Source organism: Xenopus tropicalis, chromosome 8, assembly GCF_000004195.4.
Source record: "Xenopus tropicalis strain Nigerian chromosome 8, UCB_Xtro_10.0, whole genome shotgun sequence".
Classification (NCBI taxonomy): Eukaryota; Metazoa; Chordata; class Amphibia; order Anura; family Pipidae; genus Xenopus; species Xenopus tropicalis.
Genome location: NC_030684.2, coordinates 125,210,512 through 125,229,548, shown reverse-complemented (window position 1 = coordinate 125,229,548; position 19,037 = coordinate 125,210,512). Strand labels below are relative to the sequence as shown.

General features: G+C 43.5%; 1 protein-coding gene across 2 annotated transcripts; it reads left to right on the top strand.

Annotated features, from left to right (window-relative positions):
- Nucleotides 1-985: 985 nt before the first annotated feature.
- Nucleotides 986-16,191, top strand: LOC100490663 (receptor-interacting serine/threonine-protein kinase 2). 2 transcript variants are annotated; one of them, XM_002937755.5, is made up of 10 exons: nucleotides 986-1,350; nucleotides 3,218-3,533; nucleotides 5,227-5,360; nucleotides 6,366-6,415; nucleotides 9,621-9,779; nucleotides 10,797-10,897; nucleotides 12,506-12,569; nucleotides 12,653-12,708; nucleotides 14,232-14,280; nucleotides 14,435-16,191. In XM_002937755.5, exons 1-10 carry the CDS (start codon nucleotides 1,214-1,216, stop codon nucleotides 14,686-14,688), a joined length of 1,320 nt encoding a protein of 439 aa, XP_002937801.2. In that variant the 5' UTR covers nucleotides 986-1,213; the 3' UTR covers nucleotides 14,689-16,191. The 2 variants fall into 2 exon arrangements, with proteins under 2 accessions (XP_002937801.2, XP_017952365.1); XM_018096876.2 differs by having other exon boundaries at nucleotides 987-1,255.
- The last annotated feature ends 2,846 nt before the right edge of the window (nucleotides 16,192-19,037 follow it).

Genomic DNA, 19,037 nt, shown 5'->3' with positions numbered 1-19,037 from the left:
TTATGTGATAGTAATGATGTGCAGGTCAGCTGGAAACTCTCACTTGCTCCAGCACAAGGTTTGCCTGGTTTATGTGCATTTAAGAAATGGCGCTAAAACTAGGAAATACCTGGCAGGTCCATCACTGCACTTCTACCTGATTGCCAGTGTAAATGTATACATCTCAGAATGTAGTAAGTTTTATGGGATAGTAGTAATGTAAACGTTAGGCTAAAACCCTTTCTCCAGGCACTGATTCAGGCCTTGCTTGTGTGAAACAGAATCATTCCCTTACAGTGATGTCACTGCCAGTATCTCAACTCCTCTTTAATGACATCATTGGACATATCCTGCCCCTTCTGCTGATGACTCTGTGGGGTCAGGCACAAATATTTAAAGTTCAAAGGTCTGGCTGTTTTGGGCGCAGATATGAAAAGCACAGGCACTAGGAGTAGGAAATTCCTGACTGGTGTATATCACTACTGTACAGCTCCCTGCTTGCCAATGGGTTACACACTCACTTGTGGTTTTAACCTGTAACAAGGCTATGATGTCATCACAACTTCTGATTTCACTTTGTTTTTAACCTACAAATATCAACATTTCAGAGTCAGTTTTATGTGATAGTAATGATGTTACTTGCTCCAGGCGCAAAGTTTGCCTGGTTTGGGTGCAGATAAGAAATGGAGCTAAAACTAGGAAATACCCGGCAGGCCTATCATTGTACTGCTACCTGACTGCCAGAGGGTTAATAATCACTTATTGCCCTATAAGGCTGCTGACAGGCAGGGCACTTTCCTTGGCCCCAGGACAGGGGCCGAAGCGGGAATAACATTTATTAATCACTAATGCCTCCCTAAAGCGCCTCAACCTCCCTGCGCTTGCTTGCCTTTAGCTCAGGCCCTGCTCATGTCAGACTCTGAGCCCCCGCCCATAATAACACAAAGGGCGTTACACTCACTAAACTACCTAACCAGCGTAATTACTGTTTGCACACACATCCTACTCCCTTCAGCCAAACCCCCAACCCGAAACCCAGCCGCCTATCAGTGACCGGAAGTACCTCGCAGATACAGAGCGGCCATCTTGGTAAAGGGAAAGCATGGTTCTTGAAGGCAGTGACATTGCGGAAGTACTGCTCCGCGATCCTGACCGGCCATTTTGGTAAAGGGAAAATATCGTAGCCGGTGCTGTTCCTCTTTCCTTTTTGGGAACAGGGATCGGGCGGCTGGAGATGCAGCGGCTGCCCCCGGGGGACCTGGACAATATGGTTAAGGTGGGGGAAGGAGGTTTCGGGATGGTGTACAGAGCATGGAGCCGGGCGCTGGGGATGGAGATTGCGCTGAAGAAGTGTCAGCAGCATGACGGGAGGTGAGAGACATCTGACTAGAAATGAGAGACATCTGACTAGAAATGAGAGACATATGACTAGAGATTGCGAAATATGACTAGGTGAGAGACATATCACTAGAGATGAGAGACCTGTGACTGGAGGTGAGAGACCTGTGACGGGAGGTGAGAGACCTGTGACGGGAGGTGAGAGACCTGTGACGGGAGGTGAGAGACCTGTGACGGGAGGTGAGAGACCTGTGACTGGAGGTGAGAGACATATGACTAGAAATGAGAGACATATGACGGGAGGTGAGAGACCTATGACGGGAGGTGAGAGACCTATGACGGGAGGTGAGAGACCTATGACGGGAGGTGAGAGACCTATGACGGGAGGTGAGAGACCTATGACGGGAGGTGAGAGACCTATGACGGGAGGTGAGAGACCTATGACGGGAGGTGAGAGACCTATGACGGGAGGTGAGAGACCTATGACCGGAGGTGAGAGACCTATGACGGGAGGTGAGAGACCTATGACGGGAGGTGAGAGACCTATGACCGGAGGTGAGAGACCTATGACGGGAGGTGAGAGACCTATGACGGGAGGTGAGAGACCTATGACGGGAGGTGAGAGACCTATGACCGGAGGTGAGAGACCTATGACCGGAGGTGAGAGACCTATGACCGGAGGTGAGAGACCTATGACGGGAGGTGAGAGACCTATGACGGGAGGTGAGAGACCTATGACGGGAGGTGAGAGACCTATGACCGGAGGTGAGAGACCTATGACGGGAGGTGAGAGACCTATGACCGGAGGTGAGAGACCTATGACCGGAGGTGAGAGACCTATGACGGGAGGTGAGAGACCTATGACCGGAGGTGAGAGACCTATGACGGGAGGTGAGAGACCTATGACGGGAGGTGAGAGACCTATGACCGGAGGTGAGAGACCTATGACGGGAGGTGAGAGACCTATGACCGGAGGTGAGAGACCTATGACGGGAGGTGAGAGACCTATGACGGGAGGTGAGAGACCTATGACGGGAGGTGAGAGACCTATGACGGGAGGTGAGAGACCTATGACGGGAGGTGAGAGACCTATGACGGGAGGTGAGAGACCTATGACCGGAGGTGAGAGACCTATGACCGGAGGTGAGAGACCTATGACGGGAGGTGAGAGACCTATGACCGGAGGTGAGAGACCTATGACTAGAGCTGAGAGACCTATGATGAGAGGTGAGACATAGTGGAAGCACAGGGCGTTACTGAGCTTATGGGACATTCACTACTTGAATTCATTCCGTTTGTCTCCTTCTTTAAGCCCAAAACATAAGCAGGACAGATATAGAGTGCACAGGCAGACTCTGGCTTTCACTTTTTGTCCCAGGTGGTTAGAACTGACCAACTGCATAGGAGTATTTCAAGGATCATTGGTGTAACTAAAGCCTGTAGGGAAGGGGCCAACTGACCCCCCCCCCCCGCCCCCATCAGGGCAGCCAATTACTTTCACTTTTCATTCAGCACTTTGTAGATGTCACCGCTCTCCTCACTTTCTCCCCCCCCCCCCACTGTCTTATTGTGTAGTCAGTGCATGGCCATCGGCATCAGGTCCCCCATTCTGGCACGTAAACAAGATTTTGGCATGGTGCAAAGCTTTCTTTCCTAACAAAATGGCGCCTGCCAAGATTTCAATCATTTATATAGTGTAAGTCAAGTTTATTATGCTTGACTAACCCGATAGAAAAGAATGGGAAATTATTTCTTGGGTGACAGGTTTCCCTTTAATCTTTCATTCTTCTTTAAACCTAATTCCCAAGGATAGTCATACACTGTATATTGCTACACAAACACTATGTATCTTTAGTTTTATCCCTACCTGCCCCTTAACATGATTATTATTTGGTTCCAGTAAACTGGAGGATCTCATGAAGGAAAGAGATCTGATGCACAAAGCCAATTTCACATACGTCCTTCGTCTTCTTGCCATCTACGAGAGTTTGAATGGAGGGTTCTGCGAGTACGGCCTCGTCATGGAATACATGCCTCACGGATCCCTCCACACCCTTTTTGAGAAGATCCCAGATGTGCCGTGGGCCCTGCGGTTCCGTATCCTTCATCAGGTGGCCCTCGGCATGAACTATCTCCATCACATACTAGATCCTCCTATCATTCATCGAGACCTCAAACCCCGGAACGTTCTCTTAAACAAAATGTTAGACATTCAAGTGAGTAGAAATTAGACTGATTGTTTTACCAACACAAACGCAAGAATGCAGATGATTGTTATTTTCCAATACACAGAGCCATATTCACTAAGGTACAAATCCGAATCACGAAATCCAATCGTTTCTGATGATCGCAAATGTCATGAAAATTCTTTCCATTTGAATACGAAAATTTCGTAATACGATCCGAAATTTTCGTATCCAAACGATCATAAACGGCTGGAAAACCTTTCTGACTTTGGTCCTTCTGTGCATGATTTTGAAAGCCTCCCATAGGGCTCAATGGCACTCTGCAGCTCCAACCCGGCCCAAGGAAAGTCTCCCATAGGGCTCAATGGCACTCTGCAGCTCCAACCCGGCCCAAGGAAAGTCTCCCATAGGGCTCAATGGCACTCTGCAGCTCCAACCCGGCCCAAGGAAAGCCTCCCATAGGGGTCAATGGCACCCTGCAGCTCCAACCCGGCCCAAGGAAAGTCTCCCATAGGGCTCAATGGCACTCTGCAGCTCCAACCCGGCCCAAGGAAAGTCTCCCATAGGGCTCAATGGCACTCTGCAGCTCCAACCCGGCCCAAGGAAAGTCTCCCATAGGGCTCAATGGCACTCTGCAGCTCCAACCCGGCCCAAGGAAAGCCTCCCATAGGGGTCAATGGCACCCTGCAGCTCCAACCCGGCCCAAGGAAAGTCTCCCATAGGGCTCAATGGCACTCTGCAGCTCCAACCCGGCCCAAGGAAAGTCTCCCATAGGGCTCAATGGCACTCTGCAGCTCCAACCCGGCCCAAGGGAAGTCTCCCATAGGGCTCAATGGCACTCTGCAGCTCCAACCCGGCCCAAGGGAAGTCTCCCATAGGGCTCAATGGCACTCTGTAGCTCCAACCCGGCCCAAGGAAAGTCTCCCATAGGACTCAATGGCACCCTGCAGCTCCAACCCGACCCAAGGAAAGTCTCCCATAGGGCTCAATGGCACTCTGCAGCTCCAACCCGGCCCAAGGAAAGCCTCCCATAGGGCTCAATGGCACTCTGCAGCTCCAACCTGGCCCAAGGAAAGTCTCCCATAGGGCTCAATGGCACTCTGCAGCTCTAACCCGGCCCAAGGAAAGTCTCCCATAGGACTCAATGGCACTCTGCAGCTCCAACCCGGCCCAAGGAAAGTCTCCCATAGGGCTCAATGGCACTCTGCAGCTCCAACCTGGCCCAAGGAAAGTCTCCCATAGGACTCAATGGCACTCTGCAGCTCCAACCCGGCCCAAGGAAAGTCTCCCATAGGGCTCAATGGCACTCTGCAGCTCCAACCCGGCCCAAGGAAAGCCTCCCATAGGGCTCAATGGCACTCTGCAGCTCCAACCCGGCCCAAGGAAAGTCTCCCATAGGGCTCAATGGCACTCTGCAGCTCCAGCCTGGCCCAAGGAAAGTCTCCCATAGGGCTCAATGGCACTCTGCAGCTCCAACCCGGCCCAAGGAAAGTCACCGTACCGAAGCTTTAATGAATCCGAAACTTTCATACTCGTTGCGGCAATACGATTTTGTCCCACAAATTGTCACAAAGTACAAAAAAGTTGCTCAAATTAACAAAAAAAAAATAGCAAAAAATATGTACAGTTCAGAAACTTAGAAAAAATATGATTTTTTTGTATTCGGACTCAATCGTACTTTGATGAATGTGCCCCCTAATTGTGTATTTTTTTCCCCTTTCAGCTGACAGATTTCGGTTTGTCCAAAACCTTGACTTCAACATCCAACTACTCATCAGGTGGGACGTTGGCTTACATGCCTCCAGAATCTCTAGATGATATCAACTACAAACCAACCAAGGCGTTCGATGTGTACAGGTGTCTCTTTAACTTTATATAATTAGGGAATGCATTGGTAAAAAAATTTAACTCACAATGTCGTATGTGGCTACCCTCTGTTTACTGGGGAAGGTAACTTTCATGTTGACTTTTAGTATGTTATAGAATGTCCTATTCTTTTCTGCCTCTTTGCAACTTTCTATTGGGGGTCACTGACCCTGGCAGCCAAAATCCTATTGTTCTGTGAGGCTACCCTTCAGTGATGTCAGAGATTATCTGAAGAACGATGGCTTGTCGGACCGGGTGCGATTGACAAGTGGGCGGGTTAGGGTGCAGGTAAACAAAAACTCTTAAATCCCTGGGACTGTGTCAGCACTATGTTTTGGGCAACTCCTGCTTGAAGCCAAATTTCTTCTTCTTTAAAGGAGTAGAATAGTAATTTTAGCATTTTACTGCCAATAGATTTGCCACATTAGTGCCACCTATAACGCTATGTTTATTTTGCAGAAGTTTGTTTAAGACTGCAGCTGCCATTTTAGCTTGGTCTCAGTAGCTTCCTGTTGCAGGTCTAGCTGCTGGTAGGTCAGATCACACATTCCTAAGGGAGGGGGGAGCAGGAGAGAGCTGAGTAGACTCTGGCCCCCACAATGAAGGATTTTTCTGAGAGAGGAAGTCTGATACCGAAGAACATGTTTACAAAAAAGGAGACAAGAAATCCTGTGTTTCTTTTGATAGAGGACTTCTGTGAGTGCTTATTGCTGAATTTATATAGACCTTTCTGATAACGCTTACTTAGGGCATAGCTTTTATGTTTACCTGGCAGGTGTGGAGCATTGATGCAGTCCTCTCCTAATCAATCATGATAGTCTCCATTAGGATTAAATGTTGGCCAATCTTACCCCCTGAGTGGCCAAATCAGACAGTGATCCGCTCATTTGGTGACCTCGCTAGTGAACCGATTCATCAGTGTATGGCCAACTTTACTTTTCTGTCATACGAGACAAACAGTCAAGACTTTGATTCTCCCATTTCATTGTGTTACAGCTTTGGCATCTTAACCTGGTCAGTATTGTCAGGTCAGGAACCATATTCTGGTACGTCCTCTTCATATATTCATCCCTTTTTGCTTCTTTTCTGCCACATACATCCTTTCTGTCATCAACCAATTAGCAGGTTCAGCAACCAATCAGCAGGTAGCATTTCCTGGTCACTTCTTTAAAAGCAAACTTGGTTATGGTCACTATGGGTTACTTGCACCTGGGCCTTTTATTACCGGGCCGTTGCAGTTTTCTCATGGGGTTTCAGGTAAGTGATTAACATCACTGGGGGGGGTGGGGTCTAGCATTTTGCCCCCCCCCCCCCCCAGTGATTGTAATTTCTTCAAGTAACAGCACTCTGAATACATTTTTAAAAAGCCTTAAATTCTCATATTTTCAGGGCAGCATAGTATTCAGCGTTTCGAGTGGCACTCGAAAACACCATTAGACCACATGGCCTTCTATACTCTTGGATATTCTGCCATCTAGTGTTGTAACTTTTAATTACACATTAGAATGTATCCCGCATTAATAAGTTACGATATTATTTTAAAAGATGCCACTTATCTGGCCATGTAAAATACAGAATATTCTTGTCACAGGCTACAATGTATACAACCAATTAAAATATAGTTAACATTGAAATCCTTATTATTTAAATAGAAATGGATGCAAATTATATCCGTGATTAAGCCTGAGGGTGGGACAGAGCTCCTAATTATATATCCATAATGCCCCCCCCCCCCTCCGTAGTAATTATTTGTCCCTGTTCCCTCCATGCCTCCGTTATGGTATTGAATCTAGAACTTGAAACCTCAGTTGGCTTATGGTGCGGCCGACAGGTTTTGTCACAAGGGCATTTAAAGGGATACTGTTTACATGGCAAATAATTACTCTACTATTTAAAATTTTATTCTTGAACCAAAAATTGTATTTTTTTTTAGCTGTAATATTGGTGTGTAGGTGCCATCTCAGTGCATTGTGCCTGAGTCTGAGCTTTCAGAAGGAGCCAGCGCTACACATTAGAACTGCTTTCAGCTAACCTATTGTTTCTCATACTCCCATGTAACTGGAGGAGTCCCAAGCTGGACTTGGATTTCTTACTATTGAGTGCTATTCTGATACCTACTGGGAGCTGCTATCTTGCTCCCTTCCCATTGTTCTGCCGATCGGCTGCTGGGAGGGGGGGGATATCACTCCAACTTACAGCTCAGCAGTAACGTGTGACTGAAGTTGATTAGAGCACAGGTTACATGGCTGTGGCACCCTGGGAAATGAAGAATATGGCTAGCCCCATGTGAGATTTCAAAATTAAATATTAAAAAAATCTGTGTTTTTGAAAAACAGATTACAATGCAGGGTTCTGCTGGAGAAGCTCTATTAACTGATGGGTTTTGAAAAAAACATGTTTTCCCATGACAGTATTCCTTTTATTTCATTAGCGTCATAAGCAGATGCACACGTGTAGTAACCGCTAATTGCAATAGGGATACCCCTCAAAGGGTGATGTATCCATTCTCCTTTCACAACATCTCGACACTGACTGCGAGCACATAAAGGATAAGTTCTTTGGAAAATTCCTTTTCAAAGGACCTTTTGATATAAGGCAAATGATATCCCTTTGCCTTAATTTTCTTCTCCATTTCTTCCAACCTTTCAACTAAAAGATCAGGAACACACAGGTACTTGCACAATGCTGTGTGTCCCGGTGCACTCTATCCTCCTAAACTACCATTTTTTGGGTCTTAAATTCTGCCTCTAGATGGGGCCTAGCCGCTAGAGTGTAAAGACTTGCCAGCAAAACACAATAGAAAACCCCATAGACCACGCGTCACCTGGTAGCAATTTATTTTTTTCTTTCTCCATGTTAACTGGAAGAGACATAACTCAACAACATGATAAAGGCACTTGTCTGCATCTATATACAGGTATGGGATCCGTTATCCGGAAACCCTTTATCCAGTAAGCTCAGAATTACCGAAAGCCTTTCTCCCATAGACTCCATTTTAATCAAATCAGATTTTTAAAATTGATTTCCTTTTTCTCTGTAATAATAAAACAGTACCTGTACTTGATCCCAACTAAGATATAATTACCCCTTATTGGGGACAGAACAATCCTATTGGGTTTATTTCATGTTTAAATGATTCCCTTTTCTCAGTAATAATAAAACAGTACCTGTACTTGATCCCAACTAAGATATAATTACCCCTTATTGGGGGCAGAACAGCCCTATTGGGTTTATTTAATGGTTAAATGATTCCCTTTTCTCTGTAATAATAAAACAGTACCTGTACTTAATCCCAACTAAGATATAATTACCCCTTATTGGGGGCAGAACAGCCCTATTGGGTTTATTTAATGGTTAAATGATTCCCTTTTCTCTGTAATAATAAAACAGTACCTGTACTTGATCCCAACTAAGATATAATTACCCCTTATTGGGGGCAGAACAGCCCTATTGGGTTTATTTCATGGTTAAATGATTCCCTTTTCTCTGTAATAATAAAACAGTACCTGTACTTGATCCCAACTAAGATATAATTACCCCTTATTGGGGGCAGAACAGCCCTATTGGGTTTATTTAATGGTTAAATGATTCCCTTTTCTCTGTAATAATAAAACAGTACCTGTACTTGATCCCAACTAAGATATAATTACCCCTTATTGGGGGCAGAACAGCCCTATTGGGTTTATTTCATGGTTAAATGATTTCCTTTTCTCTGTAATAATAAAACAGTACCTGTACTTGATCCCAACTAAGATATAATTACCCCTTATTGGATGCAGAACAATCTTATTGGGTTTAATTAATGTTTTATTGATTTTTTTTAATAGACTTAAGGTATGGAGATCCAAATTACAGAAAGACCCTTATCCGGAATACCCTTGGTCCCGAGCATTCTGGATAACAAGTCCTATACCTGTATTGTAAAATACCTTTCATAGAGGCAGCCGTATATAATAAACATGCATAAAGTAAATACACACAGATGCTAAAATGAGACTTGATATTTCTTAAAATAAATGTAATTATAAAATAAGACACAATGTTGCAAATATATTTACACTTAATCACCAGATGATAGATACTCTGTAAATGCCAGTTTTGCCATAGACGCTTTCAGGAATTTAGGAACTGTTAGGGGAAAAATCACTGGAACAAATATCAATATGCATGAATTTCTTTTTTTCTCTCTTTTTTTATTTTAAAGTCTCTGCTTATGAATCTACAAATCTAAAAGTTTAGCTCTTATTTCAGGTGTAGGCAGCAGAATGGTTGTATTCCGTATACCTCAGGGTGATAGGCCATCGGAGAAAGAGGTTGACAAGTGGGCAGCTGAGAAGATGGTCCCCCAGGCTATCAAGCTGATGAAGGAATGCTGGGATGGCCGGGCAGAAAAGCGACCAAGCTTCAGTGGTAAGGCTTGTTGCATCTGTACATTATTCAGGAATTCATAGGTACTAAGCAGTCATTTCTACTAGTCTAGTAACCCATAGCAACCATTGAGCAGCGGTAGTATTAACTAGTAAGCTGTTAGAAAACATCTTATTGGTTGCTATGGGCTACTAGATATACAGAGTTTGTTTTAGCTGAGATAATGGCATTTGGCAGTTAAAAAGCATGCATGCAGCCTTTGCCCTTGCTTCTACATAGCACAGCCAATAACATAGATATGAATATCCAAGGACAAATAAAGTAAAAAACTACTGGGGGGTGCCAAACAAGAGGTACACCAGCCCAGGGTACAAGGTTAAAGGAGAAGTAAATGCATTTTGGCATTTTACTGCCAATAGATTAGCCATGTTAATGCAAGCTAGAGCACAATATTTATTATGTAGAAAACTTTACCATACCTGAGTAAACAGCCCTAAAAGCTCCCTCTGTTTAAGATAGCAGCTGCCATTTTAGTTTGGTCTCAGTAGCTTCTGTGCTGCAGCTCTCGCTGCTGGTAGCTCAGATTACACAGAGTTGGGAGGGGGAGCAAATTCTGATGGGAGGGGAAGCAAATTCTGATGAGAGGAGCACAGGAGAAAGGAGGGGGAGAGGAAGAGAGGAGCAAATTGAGCAGATTCCTGCCCATGCCCTAAAGGATTTTTTCTGAGAGCGGATGTCTGACACTGAAGAACATGTTTACACAAAATAAGAAAATAAATCCTGTGTTTCTTTTGATAGAAGACTCAGTGTAGAGTTTCTGTGAGTGCTTATGGCTGAACCTTACTTAGACCTTTCTGATAATCATAGTTTTTACCTTTCCTTCTCCTTTAATGTCTTAACTTGACCTTTAAATAAAAATCTTGGCCTTTGTCTATATTCAAACAAGTACTACTCAATAGAAAAAAATTCTCATGCAAAGCACAGTACATATCATTTATTTTAGATCTTTCTTTTTAATCTTAAATACACAGACTCTAATGGTTTCTGCTTTTATGTCAGACTGTAAACAGGTAACTGAGTCCATGGCAAATGAATACATCGGGCAAATCGATTCAGCTGTAGAAGAAGTGTTCAGTCGACTTAAGGACCTCACTGCACAGGTATTCCAAGAAGTCTCTCCTTGTTCAGCTGCTGATGTTCTCATTGAATTGACGTAGAAGTTACACGGGGACTACCCTTTTTATAAAAATGGCACAGAGTAATTTAGGTATAAAGTTGGATACTATGACTTTTTTTTTTCCATCTTGTCTGGTATATAATATATTTGTCCCTACCACCAAGATCTTCAGGCACATCTTCTCTAGTGTAACCAATGCTGGCTTGTTTACAATATCTTTGTGGTCAGAATCTTAGTAAACTCCAAACTGTGTGGATTCTGATGACTGAAGGGACATAACTGGCTGGTCACCTAACCCTAACCCACAATGGCATGTTATGGGTAGTAAGCTTTTATATGGTGGGAGCGTTCAGGAGGACATACATGGACCAATAAAAGCTTCCATATAGACAAGTCAGTGGCTTAAGAAAAAATAATCTAGGCAGCACTTTAAGCAAAAACTCTAATAAGCAAGTTTCAGCTCATGAAGACTCTGTTGGGGAAGAGCTTCAGCTTTTCTAGACATGTATTACAGATATAGGATCCAGAAACCTGTAATCCAGAAAGCTCAGAATTACAGGAAGGCCCTTTCCTATAGACTCCATTGTAGTCAAACAATTCAAAATATTAAAAATGATTCCCTTTTCTCTGTAATAATAAAACAGTACCTGTACTTGATCCCAACTAAGATATAATTACCCCTTATTGGGGGCAGAACAGTCCTATTGGGTTTATTTCATGGTTAAATGATTCCCTTTTCTCTGTAATAATAAAACAGTACCTGTACTTGATCCCAACTAAGATATAATTACCCCTTATTGGAGTCAGAACAGCCCTATTGGGTTTATTTCATGTTTTAATGAGTTTTAGGTAAACCAGGTATGATGATGGAGAATCACCTATAAAATGCAAATACCAACTATAATTTGAGCAAAGGGTTGCACTTGATAGTTGTTGCATTTATTTCAGTGTCAGCAACCACATTTATATGTATGAACAATTATTATCTACTTATGAACAATTCACATTTTGCATATTCGTATGCAGAAACAAATAAACAATATTCAGCCTTGTATTGACTTAAAGTGGCCATACAGGGGCAGATTTTATGATTTTATTATCTGCCCGTGTGTGGGCACCCCCAACAGACCTTCCTGACCGGTATCTGGGCTAAAATTTCCAAATCTCGATTGGGCAGGTTTGATTTTCCCTTCGAAACGGGGACCACATTGGCTGATTGATGCCTTTTTAATTCGATGGGCCCTAGAGCCAAACGGTTGAATTAGCCCAATATTGGAATCATGTATGGCCACCTTTATTCAGCCTTAGAGCAGTGAATAGGGTTATTACTGTTCATTGTTTTTATCAGTTAAAACTAGGGATGCACCAACCATTATTTTGGGGTTTAACACAAGTCCTATTCATTGCACTCATGTTGAACAAGGGGCCGAACAAGGCACTATTATGTGGGCAGAGGTTTAAATCCTGAATGAAGCATCCAGGGCAGAGCAGATTGGCACACACTTTTACGTTTACATAGGCCATCAATATACTGTTACAGGGAAGCAAAAGGTTTGTTCATAACCCATTATGGATTCTCAATCTTCTGCAGGCTAACCAGGAACCCAGCTTTGTGGACTCGAGCACTGTCAATATGACATCTGGTACTTCTGCAGGTCAGTCGGCCAAATCATTTACTTTATTATTTTTATTTAGCATTTTTCTTCTTCCTAAACTTTCATTTTCACTCTGGTTTTAGACATCAGCATTTTTCGCCACATGCTGAAAGATACAGTTGATGGACCACCTCCGAATGTAAGTTCTTTTTCTCCTGATGTCTCCCAAAATGTAGAGCACACTGTAGGCAAGGAGGGTCACCTTTAGAATATCTTTCCGAATGAGGCATGCCAGAGAGAGGGTCTTACAACTCTTCTGCCCCACCTTTGCTCCATAAATTCTCCAACCCAAACCCTCTCCCTCAGTTCTGATCGCTTTGTGCTGCTGCTCAGTGGCCAGAATGGAAGGGGAAGTGTTGGTAGTTTTACCTACCAGAACCTTATCTTATATAACAAGACTCAGAGATAAGGTCGTTTAGCAGAAACAGCTGCTTTATTGTAAGCCAAAAAATACAGAGTCTTGGGAAGCATTCAGCCACACAGAATAACATGTATCACAGAAGACTTCAAATGTGGCTTTACAACTCACGGCTTTTATAACAACTGCAAATGACATGAGATGCACAAAATCACTAGTAAGAATCTTATAGGTTAATGCTAACCCACTCAGAGGATCCCATTGGCCTAATCTAGTCTACTCAAAGAAGTTCTGCATAGACAGCATTTATAGCATTTACATGGCCTGTTAACTACTAAAACTGCAGTGCAGAGATAATGGGTTTTTAGGTAAATCATCTTTTTGTTCGGTACATCTTTTGCCTATACAAGGAATGGTTTATGTGTCTGTATTATGTAATATATTTGTATATTGCGTATCCCAGTATGTCTCACCTGCCTAAGTTCGTCTTTCAGGTGACACCTATGGGGATCTTAAACCAGTTTGGACAGATAGCAGAGGGCTGCTCTAAAATGCCATAAACAGTTACCACTTATTATACTGATATAAGCCCTTTGGGGCATTGTTTACCTATAATACCAAGGCCTAATTTAAATTCCAGTCCGGACATGGACTCAGGTGTCCCTTCAGAACGTACCCGTCATCAGTGTGTGTCTAAATCAAAAGCCTCCAGCTGAACTTTAGTCCCAGCCTTTAGAGGCTCATATACAGCTCCTACAAAGCAAAGAAGAGTCAAAAGTGCTGTGCCCCCCCCAGCTCACATTTTTCATGAGCTGTGTGACTATTCCTTTGTAGAAGGCAGCAGTAGGGTAGCTCCTGTATATGCAATAAAGAATGTACTGGAGATAACAGACTGGATATCTAAAGGTGGCCATACACAGGCAGATCTACTTGTTTAGTGAGGTTGCCAGACTTGCAGATCTGGGCCCAATTTTGCCACCCTTGTGCTGGGCCAAATCATGATGATCGACCATTGGCCATAGTGGAGCCCACGGAGAGCTGTTACGCTTCTTGTTGGATGGGAGTTGCCTATTTTTTGCCCAGATACCTGTCGGAAAGGCCTTTAGTTGGAGCCCGTGTCATTGGGCCAAATAGCTACCGGATTGTGTGGAGGGACCAAGTTGGCAGTCCTTTTTTGCCCGTGTATAGCCATCTTCAGGGCAGCCTATTTTAGTTCAATAGGTTGCTAATAGTTTCTCATACGCTCACCCTTATTTCTGAGATTCAAAAATAGATTAATTGTTCATTTTTTTTCTTGTTTGTAGGTGAATTCCACAAGGAGAACAAATTTTAATGCCCCCCAAAATTCTAAAGGTGAGTAAATACTGCTTTATATTATGGCAGTGTGCTGTTTTTATTGATAATCTCTATTCCAATACACTTGTATTCTCCTATTCTGAGAGCGTTACTGTAAACTCTTCCTTCTGCCTCCTGGAGATCTTACCCTCTGCTTTGTCTCCATTTACAGAATTCATAAGGAAGAACTTTTCCACCATTGTTCAGGGCCGACCTGACATCAGTGCCGTCTTGCCCGTTCTTTTCTCTGAGAGGATCTTCAACCAAGAGGAGCTTAGTGTCATTGAGAGCAGTGGGACTGTTGAGAATCAGACCAGGAGAGCTTTGCTAGACATCATAAACAAAGGCCAGCGGAGTTGCGTTAGATTTCTGGAACTGTTGGCAGAGCACCACCCTGCTCTAGTGGAATCCTTAGCACCCTTGTAGAGGATTTGTTGCTTTCTTTTTAGGCTCTGATCTTTCAGAATGTTCACCCTCTTCTCGTAACAGTATTCAAGGTATCACTTGTTACCCTTCATCATCTACTAAACTGTACGATTACTCTACCAGCATTTATTGTCTCTGTTTTTGAGCAGCAGATCCAACGCCTGTCATGGGCATTGGGGAGCCAAGAAAACCATTAATGATTGCATTGACTGGTTCAGTGCCCTATACTGGTACCTATCAATTACAGATGCACCAGATCCAGTATTCGTCTGAGCTGAATACGAACCCATAAAGTCATGTGACTTTAAAGCTCTGGGCAGCTGAATGCAATCATTTTAGTGTACCTTTGGCAGTGATATTCTGTTCTTTTGCGCCATCCTAGCATCCAGGCAGTGGATTTAATGACACACTGATGAGAAATTATTTAGTTTTGCATTCCCAACTCTCTAGTTTCCCAGTTATCCTAGTCTCTTATTTCCTACAGTTTCTTTATTTGATCTGTTCCTTGCTGGCATTTCTCCACTGCTGCTCAGAAATAACCAGCAACTCCTTTATGAAATAGTAATAGTGTCTCTTGGAGTGTTGGTGACCAGGTTACTGGCCCTTACCCCTGTAGTGTGTTTAAACAAGGATAGACTTATCTGTATAAAATAGCCCCTTCTTTCCTCTAACTGCAGCTTGGGTCTCAGTCTTACAGAGAAGGAGCAGTTTGTTATGTAGGGAGTTTAAGTGGGGCTTTTTCCTTCTCTCATATCTGATGCGGTGCAGTAGGGTGCATTATATTTAATATGCAGCTTCTGTACTTCACAATATGCAGTAGCGGCACATCTCTTTAGGCATTGAAGAGGTCCATGGAAGCCAGAAAGTCAGTAACGGCTGTTCAGGGAGCTCTCCCTTAAAGGAAAACTGTACCCCCAAACAATGTATCTATAGGTCTCTATAAAAATATATTGCATGAACAAGCTTATTTGTAAAACCCTGCTTCATCTAAATAAGCCATTTTCATATAATACTTTTTGTAGTAGTAGGTGCTATGGGGTAATCTTAAATTGAAAACTGCCATTGTAAGAATTAAGGGCCGCCCCCTGGGATCTAGGCCCCTTCAGCCAATGAATGTGAGTTGTGCCTTTTGCTCCCACACTACTTCCTGTTACGGTTAGAGCTGCATTATTGCTGGTCATGGGATCTCTGATAAAAAGAAGAAATTATGTATTGGCTTTAGTTGCCCACCATTATATAACCTATTAAATTGCTGTAACACTATAATATATGGCTGCTGAATCAGTATGGGCATGCAAAGTACTGAAATGGTAGGTAACGCAGCTTTGTCACCCGATTTAAACAGAAGAACCAGCCCAAATCTATCGCTGTTCTTTGGTACTGAAGTGGGCCTTGTTTATTCCCTCTGTATAAATCAGGGGTACATGGCAAATGCTGGTATTCGGTACAATTCTAGGGAACTTCTAGTTAATTCTCCAATAAACTACAATGATATAAAACTTACTTTCTTGCCTTATAATGATCCCTCCCTCGGTTGCCAGTTAATACTTCGCCACAAGCAGTTATTTACAATTGGAAGCAGAACGTTGCAGGAAGGGAACCCTCCTCCCCACTTAACAAATCTAAATATGGCCGACAGCCCTGTCTGTGCCGGAGCATTCACAGAGAAATATATAAACTACACAGTCGCCAATTCCCAGCGCAATTTTGAATTAGCTGCTAAAGGCCTATTTTGAATATATTGTCTGACCATGGAGAAATCCTATGGAATAGTTCCGAAATGATACAGCGAGATTTATTTGACTGGAGGCCAAAACTAAATAGAAATTGGTGTAGTATGTGGTGGCCTAATTCCTTGTGCACTTCTGCCATCTAGTGTCCAAACAGAACAATGGCAGTTGCATGGATAGATGAACATACACAGAGAGACCCACCTGGGCCCCAATGTAGCTCCGTTCATAATAAGGGCCTGTTGGGAGAGGACTGGCTATTCTAACATGTAGTTGACTCTTCTAAACTGATATTTTTGCTATTGCCAACTGCATTTCATACATTTTGACTGTCTAGAGAAGATACCTCCTTCCCTCCTATGGGAAATATTAGGTCAGGAAAGGAAATACTTTATATCGGGTGGCCACCCAATCTAACATGTAAACAATTTGAATTCACTAATTTGGGGGGTGAGATATTTCAGATTAATATATCTGGGGAAAAGAAGGGGCCCTGTGTATTGGGACAAGCCAACAGCCTGCCCGAGGCCAGTTCAAAAAATATCCCTTACCAGAGGAACGTACTGACGTGATGCTGCTATCCTCTCCCAACTGCCATATGTCTGTTTGGGCACTAGATGGCAGATGTACAGAAGGAATTAGGACAGAACATAATTTCTATTTAACTTTGTCCGACAGTCAAATAAATCATCTTGGAAATATATAGGGGTTTCTTACAATGCAGGATGCAGTGAATTGCCTCATGCTTCGGCACTTTGTGCTAGCCCCAACTGCTAGAACAGAAAGCTGCATGTGATAGGCTGTGCTTTATCCATGATGGCCGAGCAAGGCACAGAGACGTCCCCACTCACCCATCCCCTAACTTGCAAATGCCCCTACTGCCCCCTTTAACTGGTGCTTTAGGCAACACTGGCAGGCACAAGGGAGCCCATGCGCTGCACCTTATGCTGGATTTTTAACCCGCCATGAAGTTGAGAGTGCAGGTATGCCCCTGATGCCAGTGCTTACTAAATGGGCAATGAGAGGTGCTCTAGCACTGGCATCCAGGGCATACGTAAATGAGGCTAATAGACTGGGGCACATTAGCTGTTCTTAAACTGCAGAATCCCATCATATTTTGTATCTGCCAAAGAATTCCTCCGAATATCCGACTGCAGCAGTCACTCTGTTGAGTCAGATTTGTGACTAATGGATACTATATAACTTTTATTACTACAATTAAAATGACCTTATGTCAAAAAAGAAAACAGATTCAAATAACAGCGCAGAAAGGTAGAATAGGAGATTTACCGTTTCTCCCATAAACATTGGTATATCAGGGGACCCCTTAGGGAAATATATCACCATGGATATTGTTCAACACTCGTATTACTAGCCCACCACCATTTTATCCATTTATGAGTCACAAATCTGACTCAACAGAGTGAGTGGTGCAATGTATGGATCGCTTAGTGACTTCTTTTCACAGAAAATGTTTCTAAGCACTTAGCAATTTTTTATTTCCTGCCACAAATGTATTGTTATTGTTACTGTTTATTACATTTATTTCTGTTTAGGTTCTTTATTATTATTAATATTAACATTTACTTATAAAGAGCCAACATATCCCGCAGCGCTGTACAATAAGTGGGTTACATACATTGGACATACAGAGTAACATATAAAGCAATCAATAACCAATACAAGAGGTGAAGAGAGCCCTGCCCAAAAGAGCTTACAATCTACAAGGAGAAAGGGTTGAGACACAAGGTGTGGGAATGGGCATGACCAGAGTTGTGAGAGGTGGGGCACAGGGTATTGCTAAACTAGATTAGGGTAAGCCTCTCTGAATAAATGTGTTTTTAGAGATTTCTTGAAGGCAGAGAGATTGGGAGAAAGTCTGACAGTTTGTGGGAGCGAATTCCAGAGAAGGGGGGCAGCCCTTGCAAAGTCTTGAATGCGAGCGTGTGAGGAGGGAATGAGAGAGGAGTTGAGGAGCAGGTCAGTAGAGGAGCGTAACAAGCGGGTTGGATGGTACCTAGAGGTAAGTTCAGAGATGTAGGGTGGGGCAGAGTTATGGACTGCTTTGAATGTGAGAGTCATTAGTTTGAATTTTATCCTGGATGGTAGGGGAAGCCATTGCAGGGATTGGCAGAGCGGCACGGCAGAGGAGGAGCGGTTGGAGAGGTGTATGAGCCTGGCAGCAGTATTCATTATGGACTGGAGAGGGGACAGTCTTTGGAGGGGAAGGCCAATTAATAGGGAGTTACAGTAGTCCAGGCGAGATATTATAAGAGAGTGAATAAGAATTTTGGCAGCATCTTGGGTGATAAATGATCGGATTGTGGAGATATTTCTTAGGTGGAAGTGACATGATTTGATAAGTGATAGGATATGAGGAGTGAAGGACAGGGTAGAATCAAGGATAACCCCAAGGCACCGGGCCTGGGAAGATGGGGTGATGGTAGAATTGTTAACCGTTATGGATACCTCGGGAACAATGTGGGCGTTGGATGGGGGAAAGAGAACCAGTTCAGTTTTAGAGAGGTTTAATTTAAGGTAACGTTGGGACATCCAAGTGGAGATAGCGGACAGGCAGGAAGAGACGCGAGTTAGAAGCTCTGGGTTGAGATCAGGAGA

Bases quoted from the DNA above. Each gene is read 5' to 3' on its own strand.
- LOC100490663 (XM_002937755.5), top strand. From the start codon at position 1,214: ATGCAGCGGCTGCCCCCGGGGGACCTGGACAATATGGTTAAGGTGGGG. The intron at 3,534-5,226 runs GTGAGTAGAAAT...TTCCCCTTTCAG, and splicing joins ACAAAATGTTAGACATTCAA to CTGACAGATTTCGGTTTGTC. The intron at 14,281-14,434 runs GTGAGTAAATAC...CTCCATTTACAG, and splicing joins TGCCCCCCAAAATTCTAAAG to AATTCATAAGGAAGAACTTT.